The sequence below is a fragment of the Haplochromis burtoni genome, unplaced genomic scaffold, assembly GCF_018398535.1.
Source record: "Haplochromis burtoni strain Fernald_Lab_line unplaced genomic scaffold, NCSU_Asbu1 Contig_65, whole genome shotgun sequence".
In the NCBI taxonomy this organism is placed as follows: Eukaryota; Metazoa; Chordata; class Actinopteri; order Cichliformes; family Cichlidae; genus Haplochromis; species Haplochromis burtoni.
In genome coordinates this window covers 2,243,471-2,263,860 of record NW_024582426.1, presented here as the reverse complement: position 1 = coordinate 2,263,860, position 20,390 = coordinate 2,243,471, and the positions used below count along the sequence as shown (strand labels likewise).

General features: G+C 42.8%; 3 protein-coding genes across 17 annotated transcripts in view; 2 read left to right on the top strand and 1 right to left on the bottom strand.

Annotated features, from left to right (window-relative positions):
* Positions 1-37: 37 nt before the first annotated feature.
* On the top strand, positions 38-4,270 carry slc10a4 (solute carrier family 10 member 4). The gene is made up of 3 exons (XM_005923341.3): positions 38-1,067; positions 1,293-1,503; positions 2,045-4,270. Exons 1-3 carry the CDS (start codon positions 553-555, stop codon positions 2,567-2,569), a joined length of 1,251 nt encoding a protein of 416 aa, XP_005923403.1. The 5' UTR covers positions 38-552; the 3' UTR covers positions 2,570-4,270.
* A 331-nt stretch (positions 4,271-4,601) lies between these two features.
* zar1 (zygote arrest 1) lies at positions 4,602-6,990 on the top strand. The gene is made up of 4 exons (XM_005923338.3): positions 4,602-5,325; positions 5,805-5,897; positions 6,039-6,113; positions 6,186-6,990. Exons 1-4 carry the CDS (start codon positions 4,633-4,635, stop codon positions 6,327-6,329), a joined length of 1,005 nt encoding a protein of 334 aa, XP_005923400.1. The 5' UTR covers positions 4,602-4,632; the 3' UTR covers positions 6,330-6,990.
* Positions 6,991-7,508: 518 nt separating this feature from the next.
* Positions 7,509-20,390, bottom strand: part of fryl (furry homolog, like) — a 75,773-nt gene continuing 62,891 nt past the window's right edge. For 13 of the 15 annotated variants that reach the window (XM_005923336.3, XM_042221399.1, XM_005923328.3 and 10 more), the window contains 9 exons: positions 19,477-19,883; positions 16,280-16,487; positions 15,979-16,128; positions 15,435-15,533; positions 14,676-14,744; positions 12,598-12,615; positions 11,486-11,596; positions 10,460-10,653; positions 7,509-9,469 (listed from right to left, as the gene is read on the bottom strand). In XM_005923336.3, the coding sequence (XP_005923398.1) occupies positions 9,229-9,469; positions 10,460-10,653; positions 11,486-11,596; positions 12,598-12,615; positions 14,676-14,744; positions 15,435-15,533; positions 15,979-16,128; positions 16,280-16,487; positions 19,477-19,883 (1,497 nt within the window). In that variant the 3' untranslated portion in view covers positions 7,509-9,228. The remainder of the gene's footprint in view (positions 9,470-10,459; positions 10,654-11,485; positions 11,597-12,597; positions 12,616-14,675; positions 14,745-15,434; positions 15,534-15,978; positions 16,129-16,279; positions 16,488-19,476; positions 19,884-20,390) is intronic. The other 2 variants (XM_005923330.3, XM_014333891.2) reach the window with 1 other exon arrangement.

Sequence of the window (20,390 nt, the reverse complement as noted above, 5' to 3'; positions counted from 1 at the left end):
GGGGGAAGAAAAGGGCGGGCGGATTTTCACAGTTTGCTGCAATGATTTAAAGCTCAACACAGTCTCTGCTTCCTCAACCTCAACAAGCAACTGACTTAGCGCAACTTACATTTCCCATAAATGTCAAGGATCTTTTCCATCCTTCTGCAGAACACGCGAGAGACGAAACAGCAACCACTCAACAGAGTCTCATTTTTCAGGATGGCAAACTGTCAGAGTGTAATAATAAGATTGAAGTTTGCGGGGTCTTTCTTCCTATACAGCGCAGAGCTCAGTGTAAATGGCAATTGTGGTAGTTATTAATTGGTCCAGCCACTCTTGCTTAAACTTACGACCCTGTGCTGTCTTTCCTCCAGCAGTTTAGCCCAGAAACAATCCGTGGCACCACTCAGACTCATTAGACTATCAGTACCATGGCACCATCACATACCCCGACTACTGGACCTTCCGCAGTTTCTTATTAGTGACAGTGCGTCACTAGAGGAATCGTTTACGCACGAGCCAATACAGGCACAAGGCGACGGTTGAGATTTTCTGATCTCCTTTTGCGCCATGGAGAACTCCAGTCTGCCGGGTGGAAGTGCGCAAAGTGCTGGTTCGGTGGACTTTATTACTTTAAAGCAAGTGGATTCTCCGGAGGAGGGTGTCATGAAGGGATTAGGAGCGGTCGGTCGTGCCGTGTTTCTCCAAGGCAGCGGTTACAGGACTGTAGCCGAGTTTATGGCCGTTCTCCCTACGGAAACCTCTCACCTGATGCCTGCCTTCTGGGACTCCCCGCTCAGTCACGGCATCAATGTGTTCGTCGGACTGGTACTTTGCTTCACTATGTTGGGGCTGGGCTGCACGGTGGAGGTCAGCCAGCTCGGAGAACATATCCGCCGACCCATCGGGGTGCTCCTGGCTCTGGTGTGTCAGTTTGTTATCATGCCACTAGTGGCTTTTCTTTTGGCGCTAGCCTTTTCTTTGGATGATGTGGCGGCGATGGCCGTGCTCCTCTGTGGCTGCTGTCCTGGAGGAAACTTGTCAAATATTATGTCTCTGCTTGTACACGGAGAGATGAATCTAAGGTAGATCCCCTTACTCACCTAAGCATGACTTGAAGTGGGTTTTGGTGTTAACAGTGTTTTGTGCGCAAATTCTGACATTAACGCACTGAAATAACAACACTTAAGAATAACTTTTAAGTTCTGCATGCTTTTATTTTTTAAGCCATTGCTACATTTTCCTCAAACGATCCAACACCGTACGTGCTGCACGTCCACCATACTCCTTCTTTTCTCTACTCCTCCCAGCATCATCATGACCATATCCTCCACTCTGCTGGCGCTCGTTTTGATGCCGCTCTGCCTCTGGATCTACAGTCGAGCCTGGATCAACACCCCTGTGGTTAACCTCCTGCCCTTTGGGGCCATCATACTGACACTTTGCAGCACCCTCATCCCCATTGGGTTTGGAGTTATGCTTAGGTACCGCTACACGCGAGTGGCGGATATTGTTTTAAAGGTAATCTGACAACAATTAACTTTTATACATCCGTTCGATCATTTCGTTCCAGCCGAAGTACTTTTGGTTAGGGGCCTTAGCCCAAAAGCGCATTGCGTATTTCTTGGTCTCAGTTATTACTAGTGGGGTGGCTGACCGCTGGAAGAGTGACATCAGAGGCACTATATCAGGAAGAGCTCCTCCCTGTGCTTTCTGATAAAAGCGACACATGAGGGCCTCATCAGTTAGAGTACACAGTTATGTTGGGCACCACAAGCACAACGAAATTATATGCTGTCCCCTTAGTGCAAAGAAAGCCGTCTATCTTAAACTTGTATTATATGTACACAATTTTTTTAAAAAGGAGTTTACAATAAATAAATAAAGCAACATAAAAATGTGATGTTATTAGTTATTATTGATTGCGCAGATTGGATATTGCCTTTATGGTTCAAATGAAGAAAAAAACCGAAATTTTTTGGTTTTAAAAATCATGTCTTGTAGAAAGTTGCCGCCATATTTAAAAAAAAATAATTCTCACGCTGAATTCTTGTGTTTGCAGGCTTCTCTGTGGTCTTTGTTGTTCACCCTGGTGTTACTCTTCATCCTTACTGGAGCAATGCTGGGGCCAGAGCTGCTCTCCACCATCCCGCCTTCTGTCTACGTGGTGGCTGTGCTGATGCCTCTGTGCGGTTACGCTGCAGGTTACGGGCTGGCAGTGCTTTTTGACTTGCCCCCCAACAGTCGCAGGGCCGTGTCTCTGGAGACGGGCTGCCAGAATGTGCAGCTGTGTACGGCTATCCTGAAGCTGGCCTTCCCTCCTCAGCTGATGGGGGGGATGTACATGTTTCCCCTGCTCTACGCCCTGTTCCAAGCAACCGAGGCTGGGATTTTCATCCTGGCCTACAGGATGTACAGGAGGGAGGTCCTGCATAAACCAGATCCCATGGTGGACGGTGAGGACACGGACATAAATTATCAAAGGTTTGAAGACGAGGACTTTGAACCGTCATATGGTGCGGTGACAGTGAGCGACCCAAACACTATCATGCTGGATCCTTGTCCTCCTGATCCAACTCCAGTTTAATCTGCATAAAAATAATAATTAAAAAAACAAAAATCGCTGCTCTTCTATGGAGGACCAAAACTGCCAAATTGAAAAAAGAAAAAAAAAAAACCAAAAAAACATATATATATGACTCAGTAACACAATTAATAGACATTAAATTATTACTTAAACACAGAAATGAATAAAGCTATAATATAAACACTTGTTTTTATTGTTTTCAACATGTCACTTGGTATTATAGTTATCCCACTTTATTACTTTCATTCATTTTGACTTTTATTTTACATTTATTTAATGATTGTTTTTATTATTTATCTATTATTTGACTGTATTTTTAGCCAAGTGGGAACTCCTAGGACTGAAAAATGAAGCAAATGCAAAGGTAATAAAACCTTCATCTAATACTGGTCCTCTAAAGACCACGTGAGGTTGGCTCCAAGCAGACATTATAAAAGATGGATCTAGCTACCGTGACATCACTTGTTGGTTTCTGAAGTCCAATTTTGAAGCCTGGGGATGTGGTTTCTGCAATCGCCAGCTTAGTTGCAAAAATCCACATATGAAGAGATAACGGTCTGACTGTGAAAATGGATGCTCATTGGCTAACGCTCACTGACTTGTAGCTACATACCACAGATATCCTTCCGTTCTGTTTTGCTTATAAAACAGACCTTGGTTTTTATTTTTAGCATGACCCAAAATGAGTGATTGAGACGATAAACTCAGCAGGAAAATCAGAAAATAATTTTCCCACAGAACTCTATATAATTAAATGACTTTTCGAAACCACAGCTATTGCCATCTGGTGGTCTTCAAGTAGGATACAGATATTTTGGCACTTCTGCATTGGCTTTATTGTTAGACCCGAAGGTTACGTCCATCTTTGATACATGTGTATGATTTAAATTGGTTGATTGAAATTCGGGTGTTTTATTCGTTTCTTGCTTAAGATTAGCAGGGATGTGCACCTTTAGCTCCTCGCAGACTCTGTGCCGTGTTATTGTTTATGAGCTTTTGATTGGCCAACATTTTTTGAAGGTTGGGGTTATATCACCACCTGTTGCTTTAGCATGCTCTTGACTGCGCTCGAGATTGGTTTTGCATTTTCATGTGTAAGGAGACATTTTTTAAAGACAAACTCGGAAAAATCTTGTTTTAAAAAGTACCTGCGTAGCTAGCCTTCACACATAAGCTTTCCCTTTTCTAAATGGGTCACCCTCCCTCAACCCTCCCATTTATCCAGGCTTTGGAATAGCACCGGGAATCCAATAGCGTGTGACCTCGCCTTGGAAAAATGTGGGGGTAGGGGTGCGTTCTCCTAGTCTCAAAATGGTGATCATGCACATGTAAGGTGAATGTGTTAACCACTACACTATGTTGTTATATAAATCTGGAAACTTCAACCGCTGATAAAGCATATAATCTAATTACTGAGTCATTTATTGACTAATTTCTTTATTTTTTTAATTTTGGCAGTTATGACCTTCCATACCTACTATGACGCAGGGAAGCAGATTAAGGCGTTCAGATAGATTTATCATTTCATCGCTGTTATTCATAAAAGTAATGTCTGTAAAATGTTAACATGATTGCTAAAAAGGTGCTTTATGTCCTGCTCGAGCTTAACTCGTTCATCCTAACCACCGATGTCTCATTTCGTGATATAAAAAAAGCAAAAGAAACATGACTTCAAAGTTGCATTAGTGAAGCAGGACAGTGTTTCGTGTGTGTGTGTGTGTGTGTGTGTGTGTGTGTGTGTGTGTGTGTGTGTGTGTGTGTGTGTGTGTAAGAGAGACTAAAAGCCATTTTAAAAACACATCAGACTGATTCATGTGCAGATTTCCCAACAAACCTGTGCCAAAACTTTAGCTTACCTGTGCTCTACAGTCTGATCTTAATTGTACTGTAAAAATTGTGCCAATTAAAGACGTATAAACACAAAACAGGCACACCTCTGTCACGTGTCTACTTTCCCCTCCTTTCTTGTAATGAGACGTCCTACACCTGATCTTAATTAGGTCTAATGGAGAGCTCCACTCTATTTAACTAGTTACAGCAAAGCCTCGGCCGGTTGAACAAACATGGCAACATATGGTGACGAGCCAGTGGACGCCTACTTCTATTCTTCTTACAATCCTTACATGGGCAGATACCCCCGGCCTAAAGACGCGGGGTGGAAATACAAAAGTTACTTCTCCCACTATGGAGACTCTTCTGACGCCTTCAACAACCACCAGCGCGCACAGCTGAAGTCCATCTTGTCCCAAATCAACCCCAAACTCACCCCGAGGCTCAGGAAGGCGAACACCAAGGATGTGGCAGTGCAGGTCAACCCGAAGAAGGACGCTTCGGTGCAGTGCTCCATTGGCCCGCGCACCCTTCTGGCCATGAAGCGGGACTTCCAGCGCAAAAGGAAGCAGGAGCCAGCGACGCCCGACAGCCCAAAAGGGACGGGCGGTGTGCGTTACCCCCGCACCCTCGCCGTCTACTCCCCGATAGCATACAGGAGCGTCACCTCCTTCCTGGTCGATGAAAATAACAACAATAAGGAAACCTCCAGTGAGACTGTGCAGACCGGTGAGCCCCCGGGTGAGCCGCCCGAGCCCTCCGAGGACACCGAGGGGAAGGACGAAGACAGCCAGGCTGGTGGGGATGAAAAGACCGCAAAGCAACCAGAGCAGAGCAAAAAGCTCAAGTCCAAACAGCTGGCCAGGAGTGAGGATGCGCAGCCAACTGCGGAGGACTCGAAGGGCAAAGCGCGTGTGCGGTTCCAGGTGAGTTAATCACGCACCGGGAGGTTCATACTTGGCAGTTTTTCGAAGAACGTTTGCGCCACAACTGCTTGGAAATTGCCTTGTATATTAAATGACCCATTCAAGGACATGGGTTGGCGCATTTCCTTTTTCTTTCAGAACTGAACGTCCAGTTTGGAAGCTGTAGTATTGTCCCAAATAAGTGCGAAAATGGCACTAAAACCCGTCTTCAAACAAAAGTATTGGCAAATTTTTGTTTAGAACATCATCCAGAAGATATGCTTCTAATTTTGTCAGTGTGCTACCTATAAAGTTTAATCTGTTTCAGTTAATTTGCTAATTAACAATCAACTCAAAGTATTTGTTTAGCCCCCCTTTGCAAGTGTCATGATCATGGCTACTCGGATTGTTCTCCTCTCAAACAACATATGTGGATGGTTTATTTTTGGATGGATTCCTTCTAATGATTTCATTGAATAATTTTGGTTTTTGTCCTTCAGTTTCTGGAACAGAAATATGGATATTATCACTGCAGAGACTGCAATCTGCGATGGGAGAGTGCCTATGTGTGGTGTGTTCAGGGCACCAACAAGGTGAGCAGCTCTGTTTAAGGTCCTCCAAAGATGAAATGTGCTTTATCAAGAGTCCACCATAGGAAGTCCTCAGTGCAACAAGGACTGACTTCCAGAGACCTGCTGCCTAGAAAGTATCTGAGTCCTCTGCTTATCTTGCAGGTTTACTTCAAACAGTTTTGTAGAAAATGCCAAAAGGAATACAACCCATACCGTGTCGAGGACATCACGTGTCATGTAAGTCCTAATCGGTCTGTGTGGATTTTGAATGGCTTGTTAGTCTCCACTTAACGCTTCCTCTCTCCTCAGACTTGCAACAAAGCACGCTGTTCCTGTGCAGTAACACAACGACACGTCGATCCCAAACGACCCCACAGACAGGATTTGTGCGGCAGATGCAAAGGCAAGCGGCTCTCTTGCGACAGCACATTCAGCTTCAAGTACATCATCTAAGGAGCGTCTCGACTGAACTGTCCTCAGTATGCTGGCACAACTTGTACGTGGGGGGGCATCTTGAACCCACTGCTGGTGCAACGATGGCATCTTGGATGCAAAATGTATTTTTGATGTTTCTGTACTTTATTTCACACCAGTTCTCTTTGTGTTGATGAAACTGAAGCACCGCATGTGCTTTACGATGTAATAAATGGCTAGCTTGCATTCTGTCTGTAAGCATGCTCACTTAAACTGTCACTGATCTCAACTGAAATGCAGCACCTTGGAGAATCCTGTTGTCTAAAATCAGGCTGACATAAACCTGAACATGTGCAATAAACTAAGACTGACATCAAATTATTGGAAACTAGGTTGCCGTGGCACCAAAGACACTGAAACTGGTGGGTCGAAGACTAAACACTTGGATTTAAAAATAAATAAATCTGCTGTTCTGAATATCAGTGTATCCTACCCATTCCTTCGTAATTGTTTGCAGATCTGTTAGCCAAACGGTCACTGGTAGCTATGAATACTCACTCTGGCTATTGCTATGACTTTTGAGTGATGAGACCATACAGAGCCAAAGAGCACAGATTGGATTTAAATGGTTTTGTTTCATATATCATTTGAGCCAAAAGCTCAGGCGTTGGGTTTCCAACACAATTTTCCTTCTCTATTGTGTCAGAGTTCATATGTACAGGGATTTTTACTAAAACCCTTCACCACTTTACCCAGTGTCTTAAGTGCTTTCTAATACACACTTGCACCACAGGGAATCTGGGTTTCAGTGTCTGGGACAGGAGAACCATCTACCTCCGGAGCTACAGACGCCCCTGTGGATTTGGGAATGTGGCTTTTTTTTTTTTTTTAAAACCTCCACACTGGTAAGCAGATGGGGGTGTGCCCATGCAGCATTTCAATTCAATATTATTTATATAGCACCAAATCACAACAGTTGCCTCAAGGTACTTTATATTGTATCTATTATTGTAGGATCTACTGTACAAATAAAAACCCAACAATTATATGACCCCCTATGAGCAAGCACTTTGGCAACAGTGGGAAGGAAAAACTCCCATTTAACAGGAAGAAATGTCTGGCTATCTGGTTTTTTAAGATAAATTAGTATATTTTTTTTAAACTTACAGTGACATCTTACAGTGAGTCTGGCAGAGTCCAAGAAAAAAAACACATGGAGATGGTGCTTTCAATTTTAATAACTGAAGATCAAGATCATTCTGTAAGGTTTTTATTGATCCAGAAAAGGCTGGTATGAGTGAACAAGGAAAAAATGTATAATGCAGCTCTACATTAAAATATCTTCCAGGTAAATAATCATTAAATAAGAACAGCATTCATATGTACCAGACAAGCAGGAGGAGAAAAAGAGAAGCTCTGAGGAATGAGTACAGTGACTGTTACAATGTGCCATGACAAGCTGTCCAAGAAGCATTCAGATAACGGTTCATGTCCTGCAGTCACAGCAGCAAGTAGGGGCATTGTGAGAGTACAGACACCCGCTTCCCCTCAGAAAATAAATAAACAGGATCAAAACGCAGCAGTGGATGAGCGCCGCTTTGCAACATGATCGACCTACATGGACAGATTCAAACCTCATCTCCTCCCTCGTAAGGCTTTAAGCAGAGCCTACGCTGCTAACAAAAAGATCACAGTGGAGACAAGGAATGCATATGTATGTGGGGCTTGGCTGGGTTGGTGGGGTCCAGCAGAGGAGATGGAGGCTTGTTTTGATCTCCCATTCCATCGCCGCCAAAGGCGGACGGGTGGCTTGTCCCAAACGAGCATCGCTTCCCTCTTTTGAAACCACAACCACCAACCAAGGCAGCCTTTGGGAAATTTGTATGATTGGATGACTAAAGGTGGAGCGGACCATTAATGACTCAAACCTGTTTCTGGCTTTCTCATCACATTAGCTTTATACAGACATCCTAATCGGATGAACAGTGCATTACACAAAAGTACAAGGGGAAAAAAAAAAAATACTGGTTTTACACTATACATTTTCTAAAATATATACAGAGTAAAATAAGTTATGTTTCCATAATGAGCTGTAGCCAGTCCGCACTTGTGTGCAATTATATGCATTTTTGTGTGTGAGCGTATACCAGAATATCCAATATATAATCACACAGTCAAGAGTCTCTAAAGGCATCTACTTATTTGGTTAAAGAGTGAGTTTTGCGTGAAGACCTGTTGAAGGGGACTCTCCTCTCAGAGCAGATCAATAAACAGATATATTTCTCTTTGTACACTCCCTGAAGGTAAACGTCTCCCACAGGGTTAACATGTTAAATATCCTAACATTTACAACCTAGGATGTTAGCTCTAATAAAAAATACATTTCTCAAAAAAATATTCTTGCAGTGCTTTTTCTCTTTCAGCATGCGTTTGAAAACTATTCGGTTTCTCAAAGACTTTCTGAGTTTGCTTATGAATCTTGATGGTGCGTCCTCACACATACGACACCTCCTCTGGACTGCCTCCCAGGCTTCGACGCCGACTCCCAGTCCAGACCCCGAGGAGCGCATCCGTTCGGTACGACGGGGCCCCTCGGATCAGATCCAGCGAAAAGAGAAAAACAAATAACAACAACAACAACAAAAAAAGTTATCGTCCCACAGCGCCCTCTCTTATTCTTTCCCAGGCACGCCACCACATGACTTATTGCAACTGAATTTTGCGAGTTGGCTTAGTCTGGGAAAAGATATTAGCTTTAAGCATTCATACATGTAATAATATATATTAAGAGTCACAGTTATTCCCACGCATCCTTTAGCCCTTTATAGGTGGAGTCTCTCTTGTCCTCCGCCCCTCACCGTCTACACTCCAGCTGAGGGGAGGTGTAGAGGAGAGGGGTGTTTTTGTCCAGTCTAGTCCAGCCTGCAGTGCCTCAGGCTTACAGTCCGGTGCTGACTATGTCGGTGTGGGTCTGGCAGGTCTGCGCCTGACTCAGAGCCTCACGGATCTGCAGGTTGAGCTCCATGAGGCGGCTGCTAGCCTGAGACAGGTCTCTGCTGGGGCCTACGACCGCCAAGCAGCCTGTCTGACCCAGCGTCTGGTGACGGAAGTAAATGTGTAGAAGAGTCTGGACCGCGTTGTCCGTCTCGTTGCCGAAGATGTCGTTGGGCCACAGAGATCTGGAGATGAAGAAGAGATGTGAAGAAAAGGGGATTGTACCGAACACATTCTTAGCTGCTGGATAAACGGTTTTCCTGAGGTGCTTTGGGTTTGTTAGTCGACTCCTCTGAAAACATGTTCAGGTCTGTGAACAAATGCACTTTGGGCGATGTTGGGCAGTAGTTCACTGAGCTTTAGAAAGAACACAGTATTAAATTCTAGGCACTCATTGTTTAGGTAATGCTACAGGTGTGTACCATTGCACAGTTTTTGTTAGCAACTTTATTTCAAGGGGGTGTAGCAGTTATTTTTATGCACAGTCCCTCATCTTCACAGACTCATGCCTCATCACCAGGCAGCGAGCCAAAGGTTTCACGACTGTTTACTGTGTGACTGGTGAGTCTACACGTACTGCTTTCATATCCCAGTGAACATCCCATCTCATCATTTAGATGGGATCTTCAAAATAACTGCCAAGAAGCATCGCAAGCAGGCCTGCCAAGTCAAAGGAGCTTCTGCCTCTGAACATTTCAGTAATGATATGCGATAGAAACAGGAGTGCATTTTAACCTCCTTTTATCTTATATCTGGGCTTCTTACTTGAAATGATCATGCTGGATGTCCTAGTCCGAACTTAATCTGCAGCATCCAAAAATCGCAATATTAAAATATGTGACAGTGCCAAAGAACATCCTTATTATGTTAACAAAAAATGTTTTTCTGGAGCAAACTTGCAGCTGTCTTCCATGTTGTAGTAACCAAACTGAACGGATGCTGTGTCTGAGTGAACCCGTGAGGATCAGTTAGTAACTCGAGCCCTTAAGCGCAATGACATGAAGCACGAGACTGGAATGAAACAGCCAGGAATCAGAGTGCATTAAAAATAACAACTTTTTACTTGTTAAATAATGTTTGACTGGGCCTTTTAGACAGGAGGCTTAATCACTGTATTGCCTTGTTATGTCACCGATTAAAGCCACTGATTTGTTTGACTGTAGTGTTTATCTTACCTGAAGATTTTGACTTGTGTGAGAGCAGAGCTGAAGTCTCTGGCTCTCAGGGTTTCAATCAGTGACTGTATGGCTGTCTCGGTGTTCGTCTGGGCATTGTCTGGCATGCACACATCCTCCTGACCATCATTTCCTGTTTCCGCCTCCTTCAGGCAGCTCTCTAAGATAGTGAGCTCGTCGGACATGTTGGTAACCTTAGAAACGGAGACAAAGGAGGATTATTGTCACAGCACCAAATAACACAAGCAGATCTTCCTCGGGAGGTGAACGAAATGAACCCAGACTAAATATTACCTGGACTAGCTGACCTCAGCGCTCAGTACGGGAAATAATTTAATTTTATTAAATGTCTAAATTAAATTAAAGCACAATTAAGATGCAGCTCAGAGAAGGATGGACTGCAATACAGATTTAGTAAAGCCTGTTTATCGATCCCGTGGGTAAAGGAAAATAATTATCCAATCAAATTGTGTTCCTTTGTTTTGCACATTTTTCATTGCATTTTCTGACTCCAGCTCTCTTTATATATATTTTAAGTTTTAAATGTATTTTTTCTCTAGTGTTACTGAAACAAGGAAAACTATCATACATTTTAAGGTATACTGTTTTGCAGTGGTTCCCTGTGGATTTGACAAGAAACTAGCACTGTCAGCGTTAATCTCATTAAATTGACGTTAACGCCATAACCGCATTAACGCGGCAATTCTCCGTTAATTCAGTTATGGCGTTAACGTAATTTTAATGAGATTGACGCTGACAGCACTACAAGAATCTAAATGAAAAACAAACAAACCCTAAAATTGAACAAGCAAGTCTTTACGTTCTCCATCTATAAAAGTGTAACCACACAACAAAGCTGAAAAGCTTTAAATTGAACGTCACTTTTCACCAGAGCCTCTTAATTTTGCTGAACCTCAGTAGCAGCAGCTAGTTCCTCCAACTATGGAATAACCCCCCAAAATGGATTATATAACAACGCACAGACAAACTTTTAACTCAGCAGACGCTAAACCTTGTGTCTCTCACCTCGGCCTCTCTCTTGATGGTGTCCACCCTGCTGATGAGCTTGCAGTAGGCCTGGAACAGCAGCAGCAGCTGAAAGTGCAATTTGTAGAGCCTCCGACATAACTCGAGCTCCTACAGAGACAGAAGACAGAAAAACACACTGTCACATCTCAGCAAAGCGATGATCTAATCTGCACTGAATCACTCTGATCACATGATTAGACAGATGGGTATCCTGGGTTAGAGGAAGAGATGAAAAAGTTAACACGGATGGCCATTTGGTTTGGACCATGGTGAGTCTACTATAGGGTCGTCCCAAATAAAATAACCCAAATTGGAAAATTTGGTCCCACCTGACCTGAGTCAGCAGAATTAGATGATTTTATTTATTATATTAACTTTAGCTTATTTAATGAAGGGATGCAAAATTTTACCTGCACACTATGAAGTACATGGAGATGGGTTGAAAAATGTCATAGCGTGCAGGTACATACTGCATAGCTTCAGATACCAAACAAAAAAAAGAAATCAGCTGCTTCTGATGGGGTCAGATGGGAAATACTGGCTGATATTTCATGGAATGACCCTACTGCTAGAAGTAGTGGTGAAATCTTAAATTAGAAAACCTAGGGCATCATCTCATTGATCCCTCAGCATGTAGAATTGATGAGTGAGGTGTGGGAAAACTAAAAGTTAAGCCCCTAATCTCGGAGGAAATGGGAGAAAATGATTTGAACAAATGGGAATGGAACAATGGAATCATGCAAAATGAAAGTGAATTCAAACCTAACAACACTGGACTCTCTAGCCATCATATCCTACTGATAACGGAGCAGCCCCTCTGAAATCAGGTGGCAACTCTACACTGAATACACGTAGACAGATGAATTTATCTGCAGACACAATCAGTGCAACAAGCAAACAGAAAAAAATGCAAACAGGATAACACGGTACGTTATGATTGGGTGGGTGGATGAAGAGGTTGAGCTGGGTTACATGACCAATCAAGCAGAAACATAGACAGAGAAATAGGTGGGGGTAGAACACAGTCTGTTTCTGCACAGAAAGATGAGATGTCAGTGTTTTGTCCGGTTGGCAGCATTATTTAAGTCTATAATATGAGAACCACTTACTGCTAGATTTTCCATTTGCTAAGCAAGAAGGTGAGCAGGTCACACACACAAACAAACAAACAAAACAGAAGGAGAGAAAGACCAAGAATTAGTGAGCTTTAACATGACAGCTGAGACACAGTGACCTGACGAGCAGGAGCAGTGCTTTATCATCTTCCCTTCACACGGGTCAGATAATGTGAGCTCACGTCAGCAGTAACAGAAACCCTTATTCTGAAAAGGTGAACAACAGCATGTGCGATGACGGGCAGAAAAGACGCGGTGGCGTGGTGGCTACGCAGAGAGGAAGGAGGAGGCAGTGAAAGACCTCTGGATACTTCTGATTGAAAACAGAGCGTCAGTTTAAACCAAGGTAACATCTGTGTGAATGTCAAACACAGAGGGAGCTCCGCAGATCTGTCCAAGGAGCTCGGTGTAAGAGAAACCTACAGACTAAGACGTGCAGTGAGAGATCATGCAAATACATCAAGGGTACAAACTTTGTCTTAAATCTTACATTTTTGAATTGGGGAAAAAAGTCTAAAAAAGTCCATCTGAAGTCACAGTTGCAATTATGTTGTTGAAGACAAAAATTATTTACACATCTTCTTTAAATCTACTGTTAACATGTTTATCACCCAAAGCTATAAAAATGGTTGCTGGCAAATTGTTAAAAACACTTCTTGCCCTCAGGGTTTGTGTTTAACTGGCAGCTGACAGCGCCACTGCCACAGCAGTACAGAAATGTTACTTAAAGAATTTTTTTCCTCTGCTTGCCTTTCACAATAAAAGAAAAGCTGTTCCCCTATATCTCAAGTGGTCCCCACAGAAGATGAACCTGCATGTTTGATTTGGCACAGATTTTATCCCGGATGTCGTTCAGGATGCAAACCTTAGATTTACCTGCATGAGGAGTACGCTAAATTGAACCGTCGATCTTTCATGAGTGTAATGTAAACCTTATGTAAGATATAGCTTTGTTTTTCCTTCCCACTGTCGCCAAGAGCTGCTCATAGGGCGCAGTCTGATTGTTAGGGCTTTGTCTCTATAATTGTAGAGTGTGTTTACCTTGCAATATATAGAGCCCCTTAAAACAACTGCTATTTTGATTTGGCGCCACATATATAAAACTACGGCACTAGTTACATGAAAGATCAAACATAATCTCAGTTTACCACCAAATAAACAGAATGACTGGAAAATGTTTGAATAAACTGCATAGAGAGGCTGTTACAGAAGTTCTTAATTATTCATTAAGCTAATTATTATCAGTAAGTACAATTTAAGGTAATCATTAACAACTCGTGATTACATCAAACTTCCTTCAAAAGTGTCCTTTTGTGGTATTGAGGAATTAAAGGTCATTGAAACCTAAATGACTGTACTGATACATTCACATGCATTTAATATGCTGCAGCTGAAGACCTAATTAGCGTAATGGCACATTAACGTCTTGGGTTTGATATGAACCTACGTTTTGTAATCATGGTTTGACTCAAAATGATTAGCTGGTATGCTTTCTTCGCGCTGTGAGAACAACAACTGGTATAATTAGCGGATATGCGGGCCAAAAATTGAATTTCCTTAACGGAGATAAAATAAGTGAATAAAAAGCTAAATCTTCAATCATCTTTACATGTTCATGGTTATCAAAGGCATTTAAGGAAATGTGATGCCGCCTTTTCTCTTTACATTGTTTACTCACATGCAACCAAAGCATGCTCGTACATAAATCCCTTAGTGCACTGCTGACAGTAACTGTTTAGCTCATAGCTAAATGTTCTACTTTGTGTACATGTTTCATTGATAAATACATTTATCATTGCATTTTTACTAATAAGTAACTTGTAACATTATCCTGTATCCGCAGGAAAGCTGGTGCAGGTTCTCGCTTCTTTTAAACCAACATGGTTTTCTTAAAGAGATGCGCTTTGACTGGCTTGACGACACTTCGTTAATGTCTCTAATGTCTGTAATGCTGTGTAATTTCAGTTGGATGTTACCGATTCAGCTGCAGTGCAACACTTTCAAAAGTCAAACCGGTCAATAAGTATGACAAACAAATTCATGCATTGTAAAGTAAAAGTGTTCATCCCTACCTGTGCATGAGTATTGGGTCGCTGGCTGCTGTCTTTGTCCCCGAATGTTTTCCTGCAGTTCTCGAGCCACTGCGTAAACAGGCAGGAGACAAAACAGGAGAGAAAAACATAAAAGGCTTAGAGGAAGGAGAGAAACTTGGAAACAGAGGCATTTACAAGGCTTTTTTTTTTACCCCATGGACATATGCATCTACATGTGTGTGTGTGTACATAATAAAAGGAGGAGATTTAATAAGTGCGTTGTATTTAGCGAATTAAAGAAGGCCTGTTCCAGAGCATCCAGAGTATCTAGCCCTCCAGGGAACATTGCCGTCTCATTCAATTAGCGCCCCTGCATCCCAGAGCTCTCTGCAATCTCATCTCTTTTTTTCCCCTCCCCTTTCCTCCCAGCTCCAACCCCTCACAGCTTCTCCCGCCTGGCCTTCTGTAACTGATTTAGGAGAGCTGAGGGTTATTTTTATCCCTTCAGCATGGTTTCTCACTGGTGATGCAGACACTAACGGCAGCTGAATGTACTCATACTGAACACTGATTCAGTGTCTGCAGCTGCTGATGAGACAGACTGGGCTTATCGTGTGCAACATCAGCTACTCGTCTTTATGTTCTCCTGGCTTTTTGCAGTGAAACTGCATAGAGATGAAAACCACTTTACGTGTTTTAAAAATAAAGAGGATGTGAAACAACATGTCTGGTGGGAAAAGGTTCAAAGAGGATAAAGAGGCAGAGATGTGGATGTGGAGAAAGATAAAGATGGCTTACACGCTCTGCTGCTTCTCTCTTGGCGTTGTAGGTGTCCAAGTGTTCCTGTAACTCCAGCACACTAAACTTCAGAGTCTCCAACAGTCCACAAGAGACCAGCTACAACAACACAGGACACCACACATATTAAGCCACAAAAACATCCACAACATACACATAATGGCCCCAAGGCCTCGTGTTAGTGTTAGCTGGTCTCTCCTGAATGACAAATTGGTTTTCATTTGCTTTGACTGTGTTGCCGTTACCACAAATTTAAGCCACAGCCAGTTTTAATATGGTACCTATTCTTCTTTCACTTGTTGTACATAAAAATTAGATTAGATATTTTTCTGCTGTGTTGACTTCCCTTCTCATTTTTATCATAAATAAACTGGGCATAACACAAACTACACAAAAATATCTATACCAGGACACACACACACTCAGCACGACATAAACCATTTATATAAAATAATCCAGCCGTGTAACTGCTACAGCATTACTGGAGTCTCGCTTTATCAGATGCATCAGAATGACTACAGACAAGCATGCGGGCCAGCCTCACCGTCTCTGCATCCAGCAACACAGTGGGACACTGCGAGCGAGACGTCATGACTTCCAAGGAGCTAAGGAACTGATTACCCATTCGTTGGAGCCTTTCCCCGAGAAAGCGAACAGATGCATGTGTAATGGAGCCAAACTTTCTCTGAATACTCTGGAAAAACACACACACAAAAAAGAAAACAAAGTAAGATCATTCGGAAATAAGCTTACTTGTACACAAGATGCAACAGATAAGGAGCAGTCCTATCAGTCAAAACTGCAAGAACATAAAAAACCCCCAAAAAAATGTGGTACACATTTACCTGAAAGAGTCGGGAAAACACGTGGAAAGTATAAACAGCCGAGGACCCATCTGTGTCTGACAACATCTGGTTGACATGGCAACGCCAAGCATCCTCGTCATTGTCATAGGCAACTGGCTGGAATGCAGCCAGGATGGCAGAGAGGAAGGGCGAAGGGGGTGGAGAGGCCTGAATCTCTGGGAAGCCGTCTGCGTCACCTTCATCTTGGCTAAAACACACACGGGGGCCAATAAGCAGTCAGACATGTTATACCACCCCCCCCCCCCCCCCCCCCCCTTTCACTGAAGGACAAAAGTAAACATACACACGCGCATGTCGTCACTCGCAGCAAGTAAACAACCTCACATTGCTGCATCTCTGCCTCCCTCACTGAAAATTCTGCTGCAGTGCAACGAGAGCTAAAATCTGCTGCAGTGCTCTCACAATAACAGCGATTAGCATTTTAGCATTACACAGACGTGTCTGTCTCTCTCTCGCTCTCTCACACACACAGACGCACGCACACAGATACTCACAGGCCTGTGGGACCAAACAGCCTGAAGAAGCAGACAGAATATAAGTATCTAAAGCCTGCGCTGCCGAGCGCTGCAACGGACACTGTCTCTGTCCTCATCCTAACTACCGCTTCTCTTTCCCGTACTCTCTCCCCTCGTCTGCAGCTCCACTGTTAGCAGCACTAGCGCACTGCACTCATCCCACACAGGACTGCAGAGAGGTCTATACAAGCTAGGCATTTACACATACTGACTCACACACACACGCACGCACGCACGCACGCACGCACGCACACAGTATTGCAAGCAGAGCCAGCTCCCAACCCACTGAGGTAAAACGTTGCCGAGTTGTTTCATTTTACTCTCTCCCACTCACATAAATCCTCATGCACAGACACCTACACTAACTGGTTAGTGTCCTGCTGTTTTCAGTCACTCTAAGCTACTCACACAATTGCTTTCCATGCATGCGTGTCTCTGTTAATTGAAAGAACTTCAGTACAGTTACACATGGAGGCGAGTGAGTCTCTATTTTCTAGTTTGTTCAGCAGTGCTTCTTAATATTGCTTTAGAGCAGTTTAAAGCCCTGACTTTACAACTGTCCTCCAATCAGATTTGGCCCACCTTGAAGTGTTAGGAATGAACTGAAGCCTGCCAACACACGCATAGTTCTGATAGGCCAGGCCAAGAAAGAAATTAGCTATCACACCATCTAAATCATGTCAAAGAAGTTAGATTAGTCATGCACTGTAGATTAGTCCATATCTTCTTCAGCCACACCTAAACTAGTCTACAATTAAAATGAAAGGTCAGCTGTTTTACTTTAATACATTTTTAAATGGGAGCTGTCTGACACAGTCTTCTTAAATGGACCGTTCCATTACTTATTAGTAAAAGGTCATTTGTAAAAACCATCTAAAAATTAAAGATTTTTAGACTGTGTGAAATTAAAATAAAACCAACTGTACAATGACTTGATGAGCTATCAGTCAGTTGCTCAGCAAATTGGTATAAATTCCACCATTTATTCAAACACAAAAGGAAATTAAAACTGCATGTCTTTGCATGTCTAAATGTCTCTTATCGATCAATATTTGCTATTTGGGTTTCAGGTAAAAGGTGATTTACATGATACTGGCAAAACTGGCACAAAAGTCATCCAGCATTTTCTCAGATCTTCTCAAATTCTTTAATACAGTGGTATGAATTAGAGATGGCACGATACAACTTTTTAATGTCCGATACAATATCATTAATTTGGATATCTGCTGATACCGATATGAATCCGATATAGCTTATTTTGTAATCAATAAAACTGTTTTTTATAAATATCTTGCTGCATTTTGTATAAGTTCATACTCAAGTTTTAAAAAACAAGAGACTGAAGCTATTCTGTTATACCTGTATGCAAAAAATACACTCCACCCAAAACATTTTATAGTTTAGCAACACTGATCAATCTAATAAATTTAAACCTATACCATCCTCCCTATTCTGGTATTTTAAAGAGTACTTACCTACCTAACTAAGAGGGTTGCCAACTCCCAGCAAAAATATTAAGGGAACCACCCCCCGCCCTTAATCGATGTAATCAACTTTAATTTAATTCAAGTGTAAAACAAATGCACAGAAATCAATTATTTTTCTACAATAATTAAAGAGATTCAACATCTTTCTTCAACAGATATTTCTTTGTGCCCCCCTTTCCCAGTTAATGCCCTACCTGGCCCGCGATAAAACTTTGCTATATCCGCACCTGCACAGTTACCAGCCGTAAGCTACTTAGAAAAGGATCCTGGTGTTATTTGTCTCTCAGAAACAGTTCATAACTTCCCTTCAACTCATTCATGTCACCTAAAAGTTAAACCTGTTTCTCCATCACCTTTTCAGCTCTGATGATTCAGTAAGGACGTCTCCTGGTTTCATATACGTGTTTCCCTCTCACCACATATCCAAATGGATATCATGACCAGCAGCTTTTACAGCTGTGGCTTCAGCAAACCTCAGCTGATACTAGAAAGTAATATTAAATAAATTCTAACAACAGCTTATCACGCTTAAACGTGCTGCTGTTGTTTATCCGGTGGTCTCCTGTTTCTAGCGCAAAGTGGGTGTTAACAAACAAGAAAGACGGGACTTGCGGCAGAAGAGCCGATCAGCTGATCATTGATCAGTTTCATGTTTGAAGTAATAACCGGAGAGGGAGGGGGAGTGAGAACGTGTTGGAATGAGAGAAGTAGATGCAACTGCGCAGCAAAGACAGAATAACTCCAGCTTTGTGCCTATTTTTTTTAAATTCTAGCTGAAGTACGGGACAAATCGCTTCCTTTTCACCTTAATATGGAACTCCGATGGCCAGTCCAGCTGTGGCTCAATATATCAGTTGTTAAGCTTAACGTGGAAATACTATGCAAACATTCAGAGATGAACTTAAGACTCTTGCTTTACTTCTCTCGGAAGTCTGTCTCGCAGACAACAGCCGCTCTATCACGTGACATACACTGCTCCGAAGCGCCGAGCTGGGTTACGCCAAGTAGCGTGTTTTGTGAGGTGATTTTGTGATACTTTGGATCAGATTACATTTTTTTTTTCTCTCCAATATCCGATCCGGTAATTTACGTCAGTATCGGACCGATACCAATACGTAATATCGGATCGGTCCATCTCTAGTATGAATACAAAGAAAGACTCTGAAACACCTACCTGGACATCCCAGAGAAATCCGCCTCTTCCTCCTCACAGCGCTCATCCAGCTCTTTCAGCGCCTGTGTCACATCTTCTTCCCACACAGACCCACAGGTGCTGTCTGGATCTGGATCTGCATCCTGCTTCGTCTCTGATGGCAGACAAAGAGGCAGCACCGTTTGGGACTCGTCCTCACAAAGGAGCCCTGGTGGTGTGTCTATGGCCGGCGGGGGAGGGGGGGCTGGATCCAAGTCCTCCTGAGGGTCTTGAGTCTCCTGGTGATCCTGAGCATCCTGAGGGTCCCGTGAGTCTGGGAGGTCACACATCTCTTGGGGGTCAGAGGGCAAAGGGGGGGCGCTGCAAAACCCCGTGTCCTCGCTCACGCTGCTGCTCAGCTCGTCAGCCGCCGTCATGCTTATAGCATCCTGTAACATCAAAGCAGAAGGGGGGCTCAGCATGGCAGGTACTTTCACATTACAAAACATCCATTACAATAATATTTTTATTTCAACAGTGGCCGCCAACACTGATACATAAAACACAGATTCACAGTTGAGCCTCTCGTAAAACTTGAATTAAGACCACTGTAGCCTATTCTCAAAGCTCACAGCTTTAATTACACAACTGGGACTTTTAACTTTGTACCTTTTGCAATATTCAGTTTCTCTGAAATTGCTCTAGATGTCACGTTATAAGCTAATGTCTATTTAAAAAAAAAAAAAAAAAAAAAAAAAAAAAGATCACCCAGTATTTATCACAAAAATGCCACTGAAAATTTGACGTCACTGCTAACAGAACAGCAACGTCGCCTGTCAGGGAGTGACAGGCCCACAAATGAATTAAATTAATCGGTGGTGAGTCATAACATCTGCATGACAACCGATTTATAGACAACTGCATAACTACAGAAACAACTAATGGACTGAATTAGC

What these genes read in the sequence shown, in the direction of transcription:
- slc10a4 (XM_005923341.3), top strand. Translation starts at nt 553, where the DNA reads ATGGAGAACTCCAGTCTGCCGGGTGGAAGTGCGCAAAGTGCTGGTTCG. An exon ending in CACGGAGAGATGAATCTAAG is followed by an intron (nt 1,068 to 1,292) that starts GTAGATCCCCTT and finishes TACTCCTCCCAG; the next exon opens with CATCATCATGACCATATCCT. An exon ending in TGGCGGATATTGTTTTAAAG is followed by an intron (nt 1,504 to 2,044) that starts GTAATCTGACAA and finishes TTGTGTTTGCAG; the next exon opens with GCTTCTCTGTGGTCTTTGTT.
- zar1 (XM_005923338.3), top strand. Translation starts at nt 4,633, where the DNA reads ATGGCAACATATGGTGACGAGCCAGTGGACGCCTACTTCTATTCTTCT. An exon ending in GTGTTCAGGGCACCAACAAG is followed by an intron (nt 5,898 to 6,038) that starts GTGAGCAGCTCT and finishes CTTATCTTGCAG; the next exon opens with GTTTACTTCAAACAGTTTTG. An exon ending in TCGAGGACATCACGTGTCAT is followed by an intron (nt 6,114 to 6,185) that starts GTAAGTCCTAAT and finishes CTCTCTCCTCAG; the next exon opens with ACTTGCAACAAAGCACGCTG.